At 52.6% G+C, this 20,894-nt stretch overlaps 1 protein-coding gene across 2 annotated transcripts in view; it reads left to right on the top strand.

Moving 5' to 3' along the window:
* The window catches only part of LOC118233456 (cingulin-like), a 29,857-nt gene that overhangs the window by 1,279 nt on the left and 7,684 nt on the right, over positions 1-20,894 (top strand). For both annotated transcript variants that reach the window (XM_035429244.1, XM_035429245.1), the window contains exons 2-13: positions 7,342-8,360; positions 8,568-8,665; positions 9,034-9,103; positions 10,991-11,109; positions 12,083-12,215; positions 14,816-15,007; positions 15,767-15,873; positions 18,027-18,147; positions 18,484-18,696; positions 19,355-19,501; positions 20,017-20,265; positions 20,621-20,791. In XM_035429244.1, coding sequence (XP_035285135.1) covers positions 7,344-8,360; positions 8,568-8,665; positions 9,034-9,103; positions 10,991-11,109; positions 12,083-12,215; positions 14,816-15,007; positions 15,767-15,873; positions 18,027-18,147; positions 18,484-18,696; positions 19,355-19,501; positions 20,017-20,265; positions 20,621-20,791 — 2,637 coding nt within the window. In that variant the 5' untranslated portion in view covers positions 7,342-7,343. The remainder of the gene's footprint in view (positions 1-7,341; positions 8,361-8,567; positions 8,666-9,033; positions 9,104-10,990; positions 11,110-12,082; positions 12,216-14,815; positions 15,008-15,766; positions 15,874-18,026; positions 18,148-18,483; positions 18,697-19,354; positions 19,502-20,016; positions 20,266-20,620; positions 20,792-20,894) is intronic.

Genomic DNA, 20,894 nt, shown 5'->3' with positions numbered 1-20,894 from the left:
CTCCCAGATCTTTTTTTGAGACCACAGTAAAGATAGCCTGTTATATTAAAATCCAAAAGGGATACCGACAATATATGAAAACAATTTTTAAAAAGTATTTGTGTTTGGAGCATGGAACACTTGCATGTTCCACCATCTACTAAAGTTTTTATTTATTTTTAAAATTCCGCTGTAAATTGTTGCCACTTGGATACGTTTCAGTCATCTCTTATGCAAAGATGGCTAGCAACAGATGGACGAACAGCCTTGCAGCATTCCATATGGCCTTGTGCCTTGTGATCTGTAACAGTATACAGTGCTTGGGGGGTGGGGACTGCAAGGATCTGACTGACTTTGGGTTGCTTCATCCAAATCCCTGACTGTTTAAATGGTTAAATTGTTCGTTTTTAATCAGTTTAAGCTGGAGGGAAGTTGTGTGACCCTGGAACTCTACAGGACTTGGGGGGGCGAAAGGGAGAACCAGAACAAGGAGGAGATGGGGGAGGGGTTTTAAACCTGTCCTGTCCGATGACATTCCTCACTGGACACTCTTAACAGGAGGCTGTGATGGAGGGGGGTGTGTCTGTGTGTGTGTACTTATGTGTGTGTATATATGTGTATGTGTGTGTGTGCATGTGTTCACGTGTGCGTGTACGCACGTGTGCAAGCCTGTGTGTGTGCACGTGTCTGTGCGTGTGCATGTTTGAGTGTGTGCGTGTGTGTGTACGCATAAATACGTGTGTGACTGTACATCTTTGTGTGCCTGTTTAAGCAGTTTAGTCCTCAGAAGTGGGGTGGGGTGGGGTGGGGTGGGACGTGGGGTTGGGGTTCTGACCTTGCTCCAAGGTTTCAGACCAATGGAGTGCTTAACCGCTCGATTCGGGTAATTATTACCGCGAGTTCACCAATTAAACTGCTGTTTCCCCAACCCCCACACTGGCCAGCAATGCAGCCCTTCCAACCCTCTATGGTGTAAGTTTACAGATACGTTAGTGGAATGTTCTCAACTGAACATTCTAATGCTTATGTAACAGTTGCCACTGGTAATGGGAAAAGCGATGGAGTTCTAGAACACTGACTCTGGAGTCTTGAAGAAAGCATTCCAAAAAAAAGAAACCTAGCCTACTTGTCAAAGGGTTATGCCTGGAAAGCCATAATGGTCCCGGTCCGGATTTGCACACCTGTAGAGACCCCGTCAGGCAGACCTCAGCATGCCGTCCCGATGGCCAGGTGTCTGCCACACCGTACGTTTATCTGGAAGGTGGGCTGGGCTGGGCTAGGCTAGGACGGAGTGTAGCACAGTGGGTAAGGAACTGGGCTTGTAACCGAAAGGTCGCAGATTCGATTCCCGGGTAAGGACACTGCCGTTGTACCCTTGAGCAAGGTACTTAACCTGCATTGCTTCAGTATATATCCAGCTGTATAAATGGATACAATGTGAAATGCTATGTAAAGAGTTGTGTAAGTCGCTCTGGATAAGAGCGTCTGCTAAATGCCTGTAATGTAATGTAATGGGCGAAGGCTCTTCCACAGCAAATGTAGGCCAGGCTACACGGCCCAAGGCTACGGCGAAAGGGGAGAGCCGCACAGCAAGAGCTGAGAAGGAGGCCGCTGCCGTGAACCACACTGCAGACGGCGGTTGTTGTTTTGAGCTAGCTGGGAACGGAAATCTGGCTGGCGGCTTTTAAAGCGCCCGCGCACGCGCGCGACCGCCAGCGGAGCGCCCCGTTACCGCGGAGACCGCGGGGGGGTGGTCCGGAGCGCCGGCGTCCGTAAGCTCCACCCTTTCGCCCTTCTTCGCACAAGCTCCCCCCGGTGGTGGAACGGTCTTCTCCTGTCCCTCTTCGAACCCTCTCCCTCACTACCCATCTTCCGCCGCGGTCTGAAGACGCATCTCTGCAGACCGTACCTGGACCGACTGCCACCGCTCTCTATATCATTTCACTTTAAATCCCCCCCTTTCATGACACTCATGTTACACGTAGCCCCAATTCCAGCACTTTTGTGGTAATTTGTATTTGTCCTAATATCGTAGCTTGTTCTTCTCCCTAGTTTGGCTTGGCATAAGTTAGGTCAGCATAGAGTTCACTGAACTGAACTGTGTTCTTGGCTAGAAATAGCTGTACGAATTGAGTATCGTGCTTCCATTGAACCTGTGTTTTGTAGTTGTCCGTGACCATGAAATGCACTTTTTGTACGTCGTTTTGGATAAAAGTGTCTGCTAAATAAACGTAACGTAATGTAAGCCTCAGACAAGCGGCTGGAATCTGGTCCTTCTCGTACGCGGGAGCGAGGACGACCTGGCGGAAAGCTGGCGGCCCGGACAGGTAGGGCGCGACAGGCGGCTCTTCCCATCGAAGCGTGACTCAGCAGAACCCGGTCTGCGGCAGGACGAGCCGGCGTGTGCCGTCTCATCGCTGAATCATCTGAAGCAGTCAACAGCCGACAGTCGAAAATGCGATTGGTCGATTGGAACGTGGTGGCTCCTCCCATTTTGAGTCGGAAGTCTCCCTTTACCATCACTGTTCATTCTCAGGGGAAAATAACCGTGACCTAGTTACAAGACTTTGACTGACAGGGAGGGCGATTTTAAATATCCTTTTAATAAGTGGGATTACTGCTGGGGTGGAAAATCGGGGCCGTTTCCATTTCTAGATTTCAAGCCACCTTGGCCTCTTGGTAATTTAATTGGCCGAATCAATTTGGAGGATGTTGTGACATTTTGGTCAAATTTCTCGACAGCCGAAGACCTTGTTGTCTTTATATTTGTATATGAAACGTTTCGCCGTGGTCTTGGCTACGAGTGAACAACCGGCCTTGGTGTTTACGGCTGATCGAGCTGGAGATAATCGGTGGAACTCAAAACCGGCACACAGCCCCCCCCTCCCCCCCCAGCGACGTGGATGACCAGGTGAGCAGGACCGTCTGACTGTACCTGGAGCAGCCAGTTTATTCAAACCCTCACATTCCTCCCCCCCCACCCCCCCCCACCCCTTCATTTGAGCCTCCCTTTTTAAAGTGGAGACAGGAGTTTTTCCAGTTTGTCAGGTTTTATTATTTTTTTTCTTTCTGTAGGAAGTTCTGGTTTTTCCTCTCCTGCGGCGGGGACAGTGCTGTGTACAGTAGCTCCCCCCCCCCCCCCCCCCCCCCGACACTTTGGCCCTGAACGTCCGCTCTGGCCCCTAATTCCAAAGGCTCAGCCATTGTCTCTCTCACCCCGTCATCTAATCTAATGGAATCTGATCTGATATAATCTGCCCCAGCAAGGTGTCAATTCTGGCTCTGGCGTAAATATAAACAAACACACCTTTTCTCGTAGCTGTTCAGTCGGGTCTTGCTAGTTTCACACAGGTATCTGAGTAAACGTTCCGTTTTTAATGCGCTCTTTGACACCAAAGCGTTTGGGACGCGCAGCACGTGAACTAGGCGAACTGAATTAGCAAAAAGAATGTTTGGGTGTATGGAAGGAGAGAGTGGGGTAAGAGTTAAGGGAGGGAGAGAGGGCGGGAGGGCGGGAGAGAGAGAGAGTAAGCAAAATGGATGAAGAGCGACTGAGGGAGAGTGAGAGAGTGAAAGAGCGGGTGCATTCCCAGCATTCTTTCTTTTGGCTGTTTCCTTCTCCGCATCATGTGGTTAATAGGCTGGGGAATGCAGCCCCGCCCCTCTGCTCATGCTGATCTCAGATCAGCTGCACGGCCCCCCTGCTTGTACTGATCTCAGATCAGCTGCACGACGTACTGATCTCAGATCAGCTGCACGCCCCCCCCCCCCACTCATACTGATCTCAGATCAGCTGCACGGCCCCTCTGCGCATACTGATCTCAGATCAGCTGTACGGCCACTCTGCTCATACTGATCTCAGAAAAGCTGCACGACGTACTGATCTCAGATCAGCTGCACGGCCCCACCCGCTGAGACACTGCCTCTGAGAGAACCAGTCCACCCTGCTTCACGGTGTCCTGATAAAACACATGTATGTGCTCACACACTCACACTCACACACACACCACACACACACACACACACACACACACACGTACTTGCACAGACGCACACACTCCCAAAGAGAGGGAGCCACAGTGTCCTGATAACACACGTACGTGCTCACACACACATACACCACACACACACACGTACTTGCACAGACGTACACACTCCCAAAGACAGGGAACCACAGCGTCCTGATAAAACACACACGCACATACACGTGCACATATACACGTGCACGTATACATATACACACATACATACACGAGCCCACACATATACACGCCTCACACACACACACACACACACACACACACAAGGAGAGGGCTAACGCAGGTTTGCTGATCTGTTGATAATCTTGACGGCGGCTCCTGTTCATAAAGCTCACTGTCTCCTCTGATCAGTGCCCTGTAGTGAACAGTCCCCAGTGCACCACCGACGCCTTCCTTTCTGGATTAGGGTAATTTTTTTGTTATAGGTATAACAGCGCAAAGATAGGCTGTCTACAGTACTGTTTACTTTTCCTTACAGTACTAATTGCTGGTTTGTTTGTTTGGTAAACTTTACGCTTTTTATTTATGAATGGGCCGGCCTTCTGTGCATTGGTGATGTATTGCTTTAGTATTCCTGAGATTACTGAATGTTCTCCACTAATGAATGTAGTGTAATGAAATGAATGAAGTGTGCTGAAGTCACATGACTTCAGCCGCCCAATCACCTCACCCGGGCTTCGCTAATGCATTGTGAAGTTAATAATAATAATATTTTATTACCTTTTCGGTTACAGTCGTAAAGTTAAAACGTTATTGCGGGTAGCTAGGAGAGCCTGTGAAACCAACAGGTAGTCTTTGATTGGTCCGGTTTTGTGATGTCACTGCTTTATACCTGACCGGACCGGATCGCTGTCGGCCCCCCGAGCGCACGGGAGGAGCGTGGGTGGGAGCGTCCGGGCCGAGGAGGAAGAGTCCCCTCAACGCCGGTCCTGATTTGCATCGCGTATCGCCGCCAGACCGAACTTCCGCGTCCCCGCTTTGCATGAAGAGGCCGCCGTGCACGACTCACGCGCTCAAATGTTTAACATCGAGGCTCCGTTTGTGAGTAGCTCCACCGCTGGAGCTCCCGACCGTCAAGTTCTGTTAAAAGCCACCCAGAAAACCAAGGGCGTTTTCTATTTGGAGAATACGGCCTATCTAACTGCAGTGTTTTGGAGGGAAAAATCTGTTAAATCGGTAAAAATTCAATAAACCGGGGGCGGTTTTGTTTTTTGTTTTTCGGAAATCCAGAACGTTGCCCTGCGATAGATCGGCGGCCTGTCCAGGGTGTATTCCTGCCTCTCGCCCAATGCATGCTGGGACAGGGTCCGCGCCCTCCCCCCCCCCAACCCTGCCCAGGATAAGCGGCTATAGATGAATGGATGGAAATCCGGAAAACACAGCAGGACTGAGGAGGCCTTTGTGTTTGAGTGGTCCCCTCCCAGACGAACCCGCACACTCCGCACACAGAAGGTTGCGGCGGAAGGTCGATCGTGAAAGAGAAACTGCGCTTTTCGCGGGCGCGTTTTTTTGGCAAGCGCGACCGAGACGACGACAGAGCTGCGCCCTGTCCCGTTTACCAAAAAAAACAAACGCCGCGCGTTCTGAGAAGCGCGGGTTCGTTCCGTTCGCTCCCTCTTAGGGTGATTATCCCGGGGCGATTAGCCCGACGCGAGCGAGCCTGAACCCGAGTGCTCAGCGGTGCTCAGAATCCTGCGCTCAGGCGCTAAGGGGGGGGGAGTTGAGAGGAAGCGCCGCCTTCGGAGGTCTCAGCGAATCGGCACGGCTTTCTCGGGGTCACGGCCTTAGGGACGCTCACGGTCAGGTACGGGGATGGACGTGGGAACTTCAGACAACTTGCGGCCAGGAGTTTGGGAGGGGGGAAAAAATTGTTAATAGGCCTTCCATTATTAAGACTGTTTTTTTTGCCGGTTCTCCCCAACAGTGCCTGAAATTATTGTGTAAGTGTTGTCTGGTCTTTTTTTAATACACCTCGGCTGAACTTTGGAGGTGGTGCCAGAATACATAAAATCTTCTCATCCGAGATGGGGAGGAATGTTGAGTTCTTCAGACAGCGGCGATTTCGAGCCTGTTGCTTTTGGCGCTGGAACACAGAGGCAGGCTCGCATCGCTGTTACCCTTCCCTTCCCTTGGCCTCGATGACCTCGTCAGAGTCCGAAGACGAGGAGTCTGGGTAATCCTCGCGTTCAGACCCTCAGACGCCCACAGGGGTCGAACCCCTCGGTGTTCACGACGGACGAGGCGCTCAGCACCGGAAAGAGACGTTAATCACTAAATTTGAAGAGGCCATTTCCGCACCTGCAGTTTTTCCCTTTTAAAACTCTGACGGTTTGTGAATGGTGTGAATGAACGTGAAGGCCACTTCGTATAGGCCCTGTCTGTGGGTGGTGTTGCCATGGTGAGAGCGTAGCGGAGGATGGCGGGAGAGAACGGGAAGCCCGGTGCGGAGGGAGACCGGAGAGGCGGGGGGGGGGGGGGGGGGAGGAGGAGGAGGAGGAGGAGGAAGAGGAAGAGGAAGAGGAGGGTGAAATGAAAGACGATGCTCGCGGAGCGAGAGAAACGGGGGCAGCAGCAGCAGCAGCAGCAGCAGCGGGTGGGGTGGGGGGGAGGAGTCAAAGATGATGACTCGTGCAGGTCAAAGTTCACAAAGATCTAGAGCCGTCTGAATGCCTGAGGTGAAATGGCAAAGGTGTGTCTTCTGTCTGGACTGCTGCTTGTTTCCTTCCTGTGTGTATGTGTATGTGTATGTGCGCGTGTGTGTGTTTGTGTGTGTGCTTTCTCCTTCACGGTACTGTGTAATGTGCATCATCTTTCCCAGGTCTGTGATTGGTGCCTCGCTTTGTGTTTTTTGTGTTTCAGCTTCAGGTTCTGATACTTTGCAAGGACATCCTGTTTGTTTAGGAGTCTGTCTTTACAGACACATTTTTATGACACATTCAGTACACAGTGGTCCAGTTTACAGCTGCATTCCTGCAACAGAGATTTTCTTCCTGGGCTCAACTTTGTTCATGTGTGTGTGTGTGTGTGTGTGAGAGAGTGAGAGAGAGAGATTTACACCAACTGCCATTAATACTAGCATTGTCTGCTTTATTATTTATAATATAATATAATAATATAATTGGTTTTTATTTTCTACCTTCTGTCTTCTTTCTCTCTGTCCCTCTCTCTCTCTCCCCCCTCTCCCGCCCTCCCATCCCTTCTCCCTCTCTCTCTGTCTCCCTCTCACCCCCTCTGCTCCCCCCTCTCTCTCCCTCTCTCTCCCTCCCCCTCTCTCCCCCTCTCCCCCCACCCCTCCCTCCCTCCCTCCCTCTCTCTCTCTCAGAGATGAGCACTCTCTCAGCGGAGCGGAAGGCGCCGCTGGACTACGGCGTGCAGATCCGCTTCATCAATGACCTGCAGGACTCGGGCGGGGGCTACCCGCTGGGCCCGCGGGGGGGCGGGGGGGGCGTGGGCAGCCCGCTCACCTCGCCCACCTCCAAGTACGGCGTGGCGGTGCGGGTGCAGGGCATCGCCGGGCAGCCCTACGTGGTCCTGAAGGAGGGCGAGAAGGGGGACTCGTACGGGGTGCAGCTGAAGAGCGAGGCCCCGCCCCCGGCCTCGGCCCCGCCCCCGACCTCCTACAGCCTGCCCCGCAGGAAGGAGGAGAGGGGCGGGGCCGCGCCCGCCCAGCCCCTGGGCCGCGCCCACTCGCAGGACTCCCTCCTGGAGAGGCGGACCATGGCGGATTTCCGGGGCCTGGTGGCGCGGCCCCCCGGGGACGGGCGCTCGGGGAGCCACGGGGCCCTGGACGGGGGGGCGGCGGCGGCGGCGGGCGGAGGAGAGGAGGCGGCCCTCAACGGGGAGGCGGGGCTCAGGGCAGGGGAGGGGCGGGGCTTACCCGCCGAGTCCTTCCCGGACCCGCCCCCTCCGGTCGCGCCCCTGGACAACGGCCCCTCCTCGGCCGTGGACACCCACTCCCTGGCCCCCATCAACAGGCTCATCAGCAAGTTTGGCGGCGGCGGCGGCGGCGATGGTGGTTCCGTGGGCCCGCCGCGGGGCCGATCCAAGCCTCAGATCCGACCGAAGCCCGGCGCCCTGGACGTCCACGACGGCGTCCCGGAGGCCTTGGCTCCGCCCCCGCTCCCTTCCCCCTCCCCCTCCCCCTCCCCCTCGCCCGTCCCCAACCCCTACGGCTCCTCCCCTCCGCCCTCCTCCGCCTCCTCCTGCAGCAGCCTGGGGCGGAGCTACAGGTCCAGCAGCAAAGCCATGTCCCGCCCCCTGGCCTCCACGCCCCCCTCTAGTTGGTCGGTCGGGAGGGTGGTTGCCAAGGAGACGCCACAGATAGCCCAGACAGAGAAGCAGGTGAGGGTCTGGGGGAGAGGAGTTTTGTCACCATGTTTCTCTGCATGAATACATTTTAATAATTTAAATAATTTGAATAATAATAATAATAATAATAGTAATATTTTTATGAATGCAATTACATCAATTTAGACAGGACTCTCAGAATTCTTGTAAATGGGAATGTGTCTAGCAACCTTTGACTCCCTCCCACAATCTTAATTGAAGGTTACTCCTGACCTGCTGAGGGACCAGGGTCAAAGTTCAGAGGTCACCAGCAAGGAAGAGCGAACGAAACAAGCCATCTATAGCATCCTGAAGGAGGGGTGAGTTCAGAGTTCAGCCGTGGGACACTTTGAAATGGCAGCCTGCTGCCCAGGATTAGCCCTGTAACCTGCGCCAGTTTCCATCTCCAGGGTAGAACTGCAGGTAAAACCTGGAATTCCCCTCCATTGTGGCTCTAATTCAGATGCTCAATCCCTATCGAGTCACAGGGAAGAATTACACTAATACCCCTTGGCTCTGTCCTGGGCAGAAAAGAATGAGTTGCAAAGCTGAAGTTTTGTCTGTGGAGAAATACTACATGTATCATGTACCAGTCAGAAAGCAGTGATGATTTTAAAAAAATCTCTCTCTGTATTTTTCTCTCTTCCTCATCTCCCCCTCATCTCCCCTCATCCCCCCATCCCCCCAGGACCAGTGAAAACGCGGCCGCCACCAATCGCAAGGTCGACCTCATCTTGGAGAAGCTCCAGGACCTCGGGGTACTGATTCGCCTTCGCGCTTGCGGCTGCGTTGCTCTCGTCCTGATCAGGTTCTGAGAGTTTCGGTTGTTCGCACGCCAGATAATTAGACGGGTACAGGAGGGGGGGGGGGGGGGGGGGGGGCGGGCTGCCGGAGCGACTGACCGCGCAGAGGCACAGACGGTCCGGCGAGCTTCTGTTTGTGGCCGAACGAACGCGCCGTCTGTCTGTTGCGATGCCGGCACGTCCACGGCGCTCCGAACGGCTGGTTAGCGGCTACGGTTTCCCGCGCTCAGTGTGCGCCTCCGCGGGGCAGGGGCGGCGCGTTATCCCGCCAATCTAGCGCCGCCGCGTCCGCGCGCTTCGGTCCGCCCTGCCGCCTGCGCAAAATGGCCGCCTACGCGTCGCTCAGGATATAAACATCCTCCACCCCGTTGTGGTGGCGCTGTCCCACGGCGAACGCGTTTGCACGGGAACGCGGTTTTTCGATCTGCAAGGACACGAGCGTTGTTTTGTGTTCCCGTGGAATCCGTCCCCTCTTTCACAGGCTACCTTTTTTAATATTCCGCGTTTTTTCCATTCGTGCCCGGGGGTTTTGGGTGCGTGGGAAAACCTGTGCCCGTTCTCCGGGGGTCCCCTGTGATCCCGCTCTGATTCCGCGTGCCAGGCCGCCCCAGGCGGGCCTCTTCCCTCCTCAGAGTTAATTAAAACCCTCTCCCGCCCGGCTCGGGATGCCGCCATTTGCCCTCGCCGGAGGCGTTCCAACAGTCTGCCCGAGCGGCAGGGCGCCGTGGAGACGAGGTGGCGCACACACCGCCCCCCCCCCCCCCCCCCCCCAGGGATGCCGCTTTCAGAGCGTTGCGTGTGCAGCTGCGTCCTTCAGCTGGAGCCCTGGGGCATCGCATGGCCTGCACTCTTTCCCCCGCCGTCGCACCTGGGTGACGGGCCACCTGGCGATCGCTCCTCATGCACTCGCTGTTCCCAGAGGGCCGATGGGCAGGATGTATTGGATTCCTGTTTCCTGCCCCCCGTTCCCTCTGGTGTAACCAGCCCTGATATTAACTTGTGCCCGTGTCCCAGAATGCACCTCAGTAAAAGGCCTCTGGTGAAGGGTTTGAGTTTCAGTCATTTAAGAGGTGATTTTTAAAAATCATATCTCATAACTGAGTATAGGTCTGGGTATTAACCCTTTATGGTGTGAGGTCACAAATACGTGATTAGAATGTTGTCAACTGAACATTCTACTGCTGATGTCACAATCACTACCGGTGACTGAAAGTAATTCCAGAGTTCCAAAACACTGATTTAGTATTTTGGGGGAAAAAAACATGGAATAGTGGAGTAGAGGGTTTTTAAATTTCTCTAAAACAATTTTTGTAAAGCAGAGCAGGACAGCCCACCCTGTCAAACCCTCACACGGAATCTCATGTGGCTCCCCTACGGACAGCGCCACAGGAGTCTGTTACACTACTAACCCTGTTGCTTTTGGGTTGCCCTTGGAGAAGTCGCCGGGCTGTACCTGGATGGTGCCCTTCCGCTGGGCGGGGAGAGCGTCATGACACGGTTTGACAGCGTTGCCGCGGCGACAGTCACGTGACCTCCGGCGACAGGTTTCGGGTGACCCTGCTCTGTCACACGATCGCATGTTTTTTCACACGCTGTGGCACTCAGACAGGCGTGCGAGTCCGTTACAGAGAACGACATCACACACACACACACACACACACACGCACGCACACGCACACACACACTCACACACTCACACACGCACACACACACACATGATTTGTGCCAATGCGGTCACTAGATCTCCTCAGGGTTTTGCCAGATTTGCTCTTTGAGTGCGGACTGGTGACCACAGCAGTCAGGTGACCCGTGTGCCCCGCCCCCTGCCCCGCCCCTCCCCAGGTGTCCCAGGGGGCTGACCCCACCATGAAGGCGGAGCTTGAGGAGTGCCTGGAGGAGAACCTGCGGCTGCAGGAGCAGCTGGACCGCAAGAAGGCCGAGCTGCACCAGACCCACAGCGAGTAAGCAGGAGGGCGCTACCGCTAAACCTCACCCGTTCACTCATTCATCCATCCATTCATTCATTCATTCATTCTCATCCATTCATTCATTCACCCATTCACTCACTCATTCATCCATCCATCATCCATCCATCCATTCATTCATTCATTCATTTGTCCATTCATTCATTCACCCATTCATTCATTCATCCATTCATTCATTCACCCATTCACTCACTCATTCATCCATTCATTCATTCACCCATTCACTCACTCATTCATCCATCCATCCATCCTTCCCTCCATTCATTCATTCATTCATTTGTCCATTCATTCATCCATTCATCCATTCATTCGTTCTCATCCATTCATACATTCATTCATACAGGGAAGTAGAAAGGCTGGCTTTCGGTTCTGTAATTGTCGTAGTATTTAGTCCAGACCACAGATTTTTGCTAAATTAAAATGTGAATTCAGCACATTTCAAAAATCGATGAGCGCGCCGAATATTCTTTTGCTCTTATCCAGGATGATGAGCCACACGATGAAAATGAAAGTGCAATGCAGTGAAGAACGTGAATATCCCTGCTCCTGTTTATAGGCAGAGTTACTCATTACTGTACACATTCTGAAACAAAAAAAAAAAAACGTGGGAGATGGAGAAATGCTTTAAATAGGCATGGCAGCCAGTCCAGTCTGCAGTCTAAGGCCTAGCAATACATTTCTGTGCCCTGTAGGGATCACAAATCCCTGGTCTTAATCTCAAGAACCATGTATTCTACTGTGCTGAAACTTACACTAGAAGGGGCATTCAATGAAAATAAAATAGTCATATTTTTGAAAATATCTTCACTCCCAACATGATTTTGTCATCCAAGACGCATGTATTGTGTCAAAAAAATGTACCTTTTTTTTCTGGCGGGTCTCGAGGTGTTTGAACTGTAAAGCCCCTCTCTGAGCGTGTTCTAAAATGGCCGCCGCTCTCCCCCCCCAGTGTGACGCAGCTCCGGATGGAGAGGGAGGCGGCCGAGCTGAGGGGGCGGGTCCTGGAGGACCAGCTGGCCCAGCAGCAGGAGGACCTGAGGAGGGCGGCGGAGGACGCGGCCCAAACGGAGACTCTGCACACGGTGCGCGTCCCTCTGTCCCTCTGTCCCTCTGTCCCGCCCTCCTCTCATTCATCCCCCTTTCAGTCCCTCTGTCCTCCGCCCTCCTCTCATTCATCCCCCTTTCAGCCTCTCTCTCTCTCCCTCTGCCCTCCGCCCTCCTCTCATTCATCCCCCTTTCAGCCCCTCTGTCCTCCGCCCTCCTCTCATTCATCCCCCTTTCAGCCCCTCTGCCCTCCGCCCTCCTCTCATTCATCCCCCTTTCAGCCCCTCTGTCCTCCGCCCTCCTCTCATTCATCCCCCTTTCAGCCCCTCTGCCCTCCGCCCTCCTCTCATTCATCCCCCTTTCAGCCTCTCTCTCTCTCTCTGTCTGTTCTCCTCTCATTCATCCCCCTTTCAGCCCCTCTCTCTCTCTCTCTCTCTCTCTCTCTCTCTCTGTGTTCTCTTCTCATTCATCTCCCTTTCCACCTCTCTCTCTCTGTCCTCCTCTCATTCATCCCCCTTTCAGCCTCTCTCTCTCTCTGTCCTCCTCTCATTCATCCCCCTTTCAGCCTCTCTCTCTCTCTGTCCTCCTCTCATTCATCCCCCTTTCAGCCTCTCTCTCTCTCTGTCCTCCTCTCATTCATCCCCCTTTCAGCCTCTCTCTCTGTCCTCCTCTCATTCATCCCCCTTTCAGCCTCTCTCTCTCTCTCTGTCTGTTCTCCTCTCATTCATCCCCCTTTCAGCCCCTCTCTCTCTCTCTCTCTCTCTCTCTCTCTGTGTTCTCTTCTCATTCATCTCCCTTTCCACCTCTCTCTCTCTGTCCTCCTCTCATTCATCCCCCTTTCAGCCTCTCTCTCTCTCTGTCCTCCTCTCATTCATCCCCCTTTCAGCCTCTCTCTCTCTCTGTCCTCCTCTCATTCATCCCCCTTTCAGCCTCTCTCTCTCTCTGTCCTCCTCTCATTCATCCCCCTTTCAGCCTCTCTCTCTGTCCTCCTCTCATTCATCCCCCTTTCAGCCTCTCTCTCTCTCTCTCTGTCCACCTCTCATTCATCCCCCTTTCAGCCTCGCTCATCCCCTTTCTCTGTCCACCTCTCTTTTATCCCCCTTTCAGTCTCTCTCTCTCTCTCTCTGTCCAACTCTGGTCTCCACCTCTCTCATTCCATCCCCCGTTCCACCTCTCTTTCAGTCCATCCCTTTTCCCTCTCTCAGTCCATCTCCTGTCTCTCTCTCATTTCATCCCCCTTTCTCACTCTCTCTCAGCCCATTGTCTGGCCTCTCTCCTGTCTCTATCTCTCTTTCTATCTCCCTCTTCCTCTGTTTCAATCATCTCTCTACCTCTCTCCTCTCTCCATCTCTTGTATTCATCTCTTGACACTCCATCTGCCTCTCTTTCCATCTCCTTCCATTTCCCTCTCTTTCCATTTACTTTAATTTCCGTCTGTCTGAATATACTCTAAATTATTTTTCCTTTTTTAAAAATTCTCTCCATGTAATTCTATCACTTGCACACACATTGCAAATGATAGAACATGTTATCTGTCACATTCCCCAACTCTCTCTATTTCTCACACGCACACACACACACACACTCGCTCGCTCACTCACACACACACTAATTCACTCTGTCTCGGTCTCCTACTCTCACTTATGGCATATTTACGCTCTTCCAGGAAGGAGCGGTCGATCCATAACCAATTACAGCTCAGCGTAGCATGACTACCACCTTAAACAACGAAGGCCCAATTACTCAAATCAAATGTCCTTTCACATTGTGCTATTAAAAACAGCTCTCATTCAGTCAAGCATCGGTCATCTAAATTATCAGATAAACAGCAATTTACATACAGTACATGGGCGCAGACATTTGCTTTGTACTGAATAGAAAATAGAATAGAAAATAGAATAGAATGGAAATAGAAAGCGAACTGGGCTGTGCCAGCTTTGGCTCAGTGTTTGGAAAGCCGCCCGTTTGGCTCATCTCTATAGGACTCACGGGTGATTGGTCGCTAGCTTTCTGACCCTCCCGAAAGTTGTTCAGGCTCTTGCCAAGCGGGCCGGTGACATCAGCGGCTTAAAGCGGGCCAATCGGAGCGGAGGACGGTCCTCGTGAATCACGGCGCTCAGCAGCGGGCTGCCTTTCTCTCAGTTCCCCGGTGTTCCAGCGGAATCTCCATGGGCTCTCCCTCGTCCCTCCTCTCACTCTCCCCTCTTACTCCCGCGCTCCTCTCACTCTCCCCTCTTACTCCCGCGCTCCTCTCACTCTCCCCTCTCACTCTCCCCTCTTACTCCCGCCCTCCTCTCACTCTCCCCTCTTACTCCTGCGCTCCTCTCACTCTCCCCTCTTACTCCCGCGCTCCTCTCACTCTCCCCTCTTACTCCCACGCTCCTCTCACTCCCCCCTCTTACTCCCGCCCTCCTCTCACTCTCCCCTCTTACTCCCGCGCTCCTCTCACTCTCCCCTCTTACTCCCGCGCTCCTCTCACTCTCCCCTCTTACTCCCGCGCTCCTCTCACTCTCCCCTCTTACTCCCGCGCTCCTCTCACTCTCCCCTCTTACTCCCGCGCTCCTCTCACTCTCCCCTCTTACTCCCGCGCTCCTCTCACTCTCCCCTCTTACTCCCGCGCTCCTCTCCCCCTCCGCAGGAGCTCTCCGGGGAGGCGCAGCTGCGCCAGCGGCTGGAGGACGCCCTGCGGCAGCGGGAGCGGGAGCTGACCGCCCTGAAGGGGGCGCTGAAGGACGAGGTGGCCACGCACGACCAGGAGATCGAGGCCCTGAGAGAGCAGTACGCCCTGGACATGGAGAGGCTGAGGAGCAGCATGGAGCAGGTCGCCCAGGTAACACACACACACACTCACACACACACAGAGCATGGAGCAGGTCTCCCAGGTAACACACACAGCATGGAGCAGGTCGCCCAGGTGACACACACACACACTCACACACACACAGAGCATGGAGCAGGTCGCCCAGGTAACACACACACACACACTCACACACACACACACACTCACACACAGAAACACACACACACGCAGCATGGAGCAGGTCTCCCAGTTAACACACACACACACTAACACACAGAAACACACACACACACACACACACAGAAACACACACACACACACACACAGCATGGAGCAGGTCTCCCAGGTAGCACACACACAGCATGGAGCAGGTCTCTCAGGTAACACACACACACACACACACACAGCATGGAGCAGGTCTCAGGTAACACACACACACACACACACACATACACGTACGTACACACAGAAACACACTCATGCACACACACACACACACACGCAGCATGGAGCAGGTCTCACAGCTAACATGGGACAGGTCTCATATGTAAATATTCACCGCACTGTACCAAACCGAAAACTGACTGCTGTTACTGTGCTCTGTTGTTTCAAATTATTATTATATATTAACTACTACTGTGTATCCAATGCAAATAGCATTCAAAGCTCTCTCGCTAACAGATTTGAACCACTCTCGTCTCTCCATTGCTCTCCCTCTCCCTCCCTCCCTCTCTTCCTCTCTCTCCCTCCCTCTCTCTCAATCCCTCTCTCCCTTCCTCTCTCTCTCAGTCCCAGCAGGGTATTGAAGCAGAGCGCCTGAAGGTGAATGCCTCCATGCACGCCCTGGAGGAGCAGCTGGACACCGCCAGAGAGGAGCTGAGCACCACCAAAGAAGAGTGAGTCCTCCTCCTTAAAGTGTGTTCATATAGAAACAGGAGTGACTCCCCATCCTTACACTGTGTTCATATATAAACAGGAGTGAGTCCTCCTTCTTGAAGAGTGTTCATATAGAAACAGGAGTGACTCCCCATCCTTACACTGTGTTCATATATAAACAGGAGTGAGTCCTCCTCCTTAAAGTGTGTTCATATATAAACAGGAGTGACTCCCCATCCTTACACTGTTCATATAGAAACAGGAGTGACTCCCCATCCTTACACTGTATTCATATATAAACAGGAGTGAGTGCTCCTCCTTAAAGTGTGTTCATATATAAACAGGAGTGACTCCCCATCCTTACACTGTGTTCACATATAAACAGGAGTGAGTCCCCTTATCCTTAAATAGTATTTATATATACAGGAATGAACCTTTATGAGCTAAACCTTCATTATGGGCTAAAATGTGAAACTGGTCCTGGATCCTTGTTTCAACTCTTATGATGCTTTGTGAATTAGGCACAAGATTTTTCTTTCTAGATTTGTTTTATTTGCATTTTGGTTTTGTTCTGTTGAAACACACTTGAATTGGTGCTGCCTTCTGTTTTCATAGAATGCAGCCACTTGAATTGTACATGTACACAAGTTAACTTGACGCATTGAAAGCATATCTCAAAACAAGGTAACTTAGAAAAGTTTCATTTAAAGTGCCCTGTAGGCACTTTAGGATATTCCAGTGTACTTCTAGGTACTTCCATCGTACTTAAATTATGCTCAGTGCTTTTGTCTAATAATAGATTCACAGATTACGGTTATGAAATCACACACAAGATAAGATATAAATCTAAAACAGAAAAATGCCTTTCATTTTTGACTCTTACGCTTGGTTATTCCCTTCCTGGATCGTATGACTAAGGGTTTTTTTTTTGTTGTTGTCTGTGCCTTGTGTTGATCTGCTTCACATTTTCACATCGTATTTTCTTTATTTTTTGTCTGCTTCTTCACTTGCTCAGGCCTCAGTCACACAAAGCAGAGCCAGTGTAAGATACCTCTGTGCGTGACTACTGTAGTGCTTAGCTTGTGTGATACAGCCCAGCCATATAGTTAATTATTTCCTGTCATATATTTATTAATTGTGCACTAATTAATTATGATTTGATCACCATCAGCAGTGCTCCCACCCTTTCTAAGCCAATTATGCCAAATAACAAATCCTTTGCTAGACTGTGATGTTCATTTGATTTGTTTTGGTACATCCCCTGTGGTGTAACTTGATCAACTGACAAATTCCTTCAGATGGAGTGTGTATGCACGTTTGTGTGTGTGCTCGCATGCATGTGTGTGTTTGTGTGTGTGTGTGTGTGTGTGCACATGTGTATTGTTTCTGATATGAGGCTGTGGAGATGTGTGGAATTCCCCTCTCTGATACTGAAAAGAATGAGTTGGTAACCTAATACTGAACTGATATTTAAACTAAAAACTCCTGAAAACCTGCCTGATAAAATCTCTGCAGAGTGAACTAGGACGTTTGTGTGTGCGTGCGTGCGTGCGTGCGTGCGTGCGTGCGTGTGTGAGACACTGCATTTAGTTTTCTGTTGTAGTTGTTCCAGTGTCTGTAGCAGTTGTGTGTGGTGTGTGTAGCTGTGTCAGTAGAAGTTGTTATGTTTGTGTAGCCATGTCAGTAGTGGTTGTAGTGTTTGCGTAGCAGTGTTAGTAGCGGTTGTTGTGTTTGTTTACCCATTGTTGTATTTGTGTAGCAGTGTCAGTAGTGGTTGCTGTATTTGTGTAGCAGTGTCAGTAGCGGTTGTTGTGTGTGTAGCAGTGTCAGTAACTGTTGTTCTGTTTGTGACTGTTGTGTTTGTGTAACAGTGTCAGTTGCGGTTGTTGTGTTTGTGTAACAGTGTCAGTAGCGGTTGCGGTGTTTGTGTAACAGTGTCAGTAACTGTTGTTCTGTTTGTGTGGCCATTGTTGTGTTTGTTGTGTTTGTGTAACAGTGTCAGTAGCGGTTGTGGTGTTTGTGTAACAGTGTCAGTAGCGGTTGTGGTGTTTGTGTAGCGGTCGTTGTGTTTGTGTAACAGTGTCAGTAGCGGTTGTGGTGTTTGTGTAACAGTGTCAGTAGTGGTTGTGGTGTTTGTTTAGCGGTGTCAGTAGCGGTTGTTGTGTTTGTTCAGGCTGCTACAAACCCGTCTGGAGAAGGAGGAGTTTGAGGAGGAACTGAAGGAACTGCAGGAGAGACTGAACTCTATGAAGGAGCAGATGCCTGATTCTAGCCACGCACAGACGCTCACACAGGTACTACACATACATTGCACACACACACACACATACACTCACTCAGGTACTGCACATACATTGCACACACACACACACTCACACAGGTACTGCATGTACAGTGCACACACACATGCACCAAGGTACTGTATACACACATGCACGCAAGTGATGTATGTACACACGCACGCAAATGGAGTTACAATTTAAATACATTTAACAACATTTGAATTCTTATTTAATTAAATGTGATGATTATTATTATTTAGTTTGAACGGTTTGCTGTAAACAAGGTTAGCAGCACCCCAACTTGTCCTTGGACCTGCGCGCCTCTGAGACAAATTTGGGCTTTTGCAGGACCTGTATCAGTGCCAGGACAGCCTGAAACGGGCCCGGTCGGACCTGGAGCAGCTCCGAATCCAGCTGGACAGGAAGGGGGCGGAGCTGCTGTCCCTGAAGAAAGCCAGTGAGGACCGGGAGGCGGAGCAGAGTCGGGAGATTGACAGACTGAAGCAGCAGTCGCAGGGGGACAGAGAGGAGCTGGCCCAGGCTCTGGAGAAGGCCAAACAGGTACGGTTTCCGTGGTCTGGGTGCGATTAACGTGGCTGAACGCAGCCGGGGCACAAGACCGAGTCACAGCTGAGCGTCGCTCTGTCTGTACCTCTCTCCCTTTCTCCCTCGCTCTCTTAACCTCCCTCCACTGCACCCCTCGCTTTTCCCCTCCCGGCCCGCCCCTCTCCCCGCCCCTCTCCCGCCCTTGCCCCTCCCATTTTCTTACCGTTGACTCTGCTTGTCAGTCTTAACCCCGCCCCTCTCCCTGTCGATCTTCCCCCCTTGACCTTCCTGTCTTCCTGCTACTGTCCCCACCCATCCCATCCATCCTGACCCCGCCCCCTGCCCTCCATGCCCCTCCCCCTCTGGCTGTTGTTTCTGTCTGTCACTCTTAACCCCGCCCCCTGCCCTCCATGCCTCTCCCCATCTGGCTGCTGTTTCTGTCTATCACTCTTAACCCCGCCCCCTGCCCTCCATGCCTCTCCCCATCTGGCTGCTGTTTCTGTCTATCACTCTTAACCCCGCCCCCTGCCCTCCATGCCTCTCCCCCTCTGGCTGTTGTCTCTGTCCGTCACTCTTAACCCCGCCCCCTGCCCTCCATGCCCCTCGCCCTCTGGCTGTTGTGTCTGTCCGTCACTCTTAACCCCGCCCCTCTCCCTGTGATTGCGGTGCCCAGCCGGCGGCGGCGGAGGCGGGGTGGGAGGCGGAGCGTCTGCGGGACCGGCTGGCGGCGACGCAGAGGGAGCTGCAGGCCCAGAAGGCCGAGCAGCAGGAGCTGCAGGAGACCAACGCGCGGCTCAGAGACAAGATCACCCGCCTGGAGGTAGCGACACGCGCACACACACACACACACACACACACATACACACACACACATTGATATTACAGTTTGAGGGCTGTGCTGGGTGTTGGGAGAAATCTCTGCCTCTCTGGACTGGTGAACTGTTAATGGAGATGCTATTTACAACATAGCAGTATGGCGCCCCCTTGAGGACACATTACCACATAATGCCTCATAAGAAGAGCCTGACATAAGTGAAATACTTCAGTCCACCAGGCCACACACAGGGGCATCATGAGTTAACCAGGTCAGAACCTGACACACACACAGGGGTTAACCAGGTCAGAACCTGACACACACAGGGTTAACCGGGTCAGAACCTGACACACACAGGGTTAACCGGGTCAGAACCTGACACACACTGGTTTAACCGGGTCAGAACCTGACACACACACGGTTATCCGGGTCAGAACCTGACACACACAGGGTTATCCGGGTCAGAACCTGACACACACAGGGTTAACCGGGTCAGAACCTGACGGTGATGGTCTCCCCAGACCCGTCTGGAGTCCAGCTCGTCGCAGAGCTCGGAGGCGGAGCTGGCCCTGGAGGAGGAGAACAAGGGCCTGCGGGCCCAGCTGGAGGAGGCGCGGCGGGGGGCGGCCCGGCTGGGGCAGGAGAGGGAGGAGCTGAGCCGCCGGCTGGAGGAGCGGGACCGCGAGAGGGAGGGGCTGAAGAGGGGCAAGACCGAGCTGGAGGAGCAGAAGAGACTGCTGGACCGATCTCTGGAGAAGATCGGCAAGGAGGTGTGTGTGCGTGTGCGAGCGTGCGTGTGTGTGTGTGCATATTGCTATGGAATACACGTGTTCACTATGGAATGCATTTGTATTACTATGGGATGTATTTGATTTTCTGTGGAATGCATTTGTTTTGCTATGAAATGCATTTGATTTGCCATGGAATGCATTTGATTTTCTGTGGAATGCATTTGTTTTTCTGTGAAATGCATTTGATTTGCCATGGAATGCATTTGATTTGCTGTGGAATGCATTTGATTTGTTGTGGAATGCATTTGATTTGTTGTGGAATGCATTTGATTTGCTATAAAATGTATTTGTTTCTGCATTGAGTTTTAACCTCCCCCCCCCCCCCCTTCGGCAGATGGAGCAGCTGAGCTCGGAGTCCCGGCTGTGTGTGCAGGGGCTGCAGGCGCAGCTGGAGGAGTACCGCGAGCGCTCCCGAAAAGAGCTGCAGGACGCCCAGCGCCAGGGCAAGGACCGGCTCAACGAGCTGCAGCGGGCACAGGGCACCGCCCGCTCCCTGCAGGAGGAGGTGAGGGGGGGGGGGGGGGGGGAGAGGGAGGGGGGGGAGAGAGGGGGGGAGGGATAGGGAGGGGGGGGGAGGTAGGGGGAGGGGGAGAGGGAGAGGGAGAGGG

The sequence above is a fragment of the Anguilla anguilla genome, chromosome 8, assembly GCF_013347855.1.
Source record: "Anguilla anguilla isolate fAngAng1 chromosome 8, fAngAng1.pri, whole genome shotgun sequence".
NCBI lineage: Eukaryota > Metazoa > Chordata > Actinopteri > Anguilliformes > Anguillidae > Anguilla > Anguilla anguilla.
Note: the sequence above shows the minus strand (reverse complement) of the source record. Positions and strands in the feature narration are given on the sequence as shown.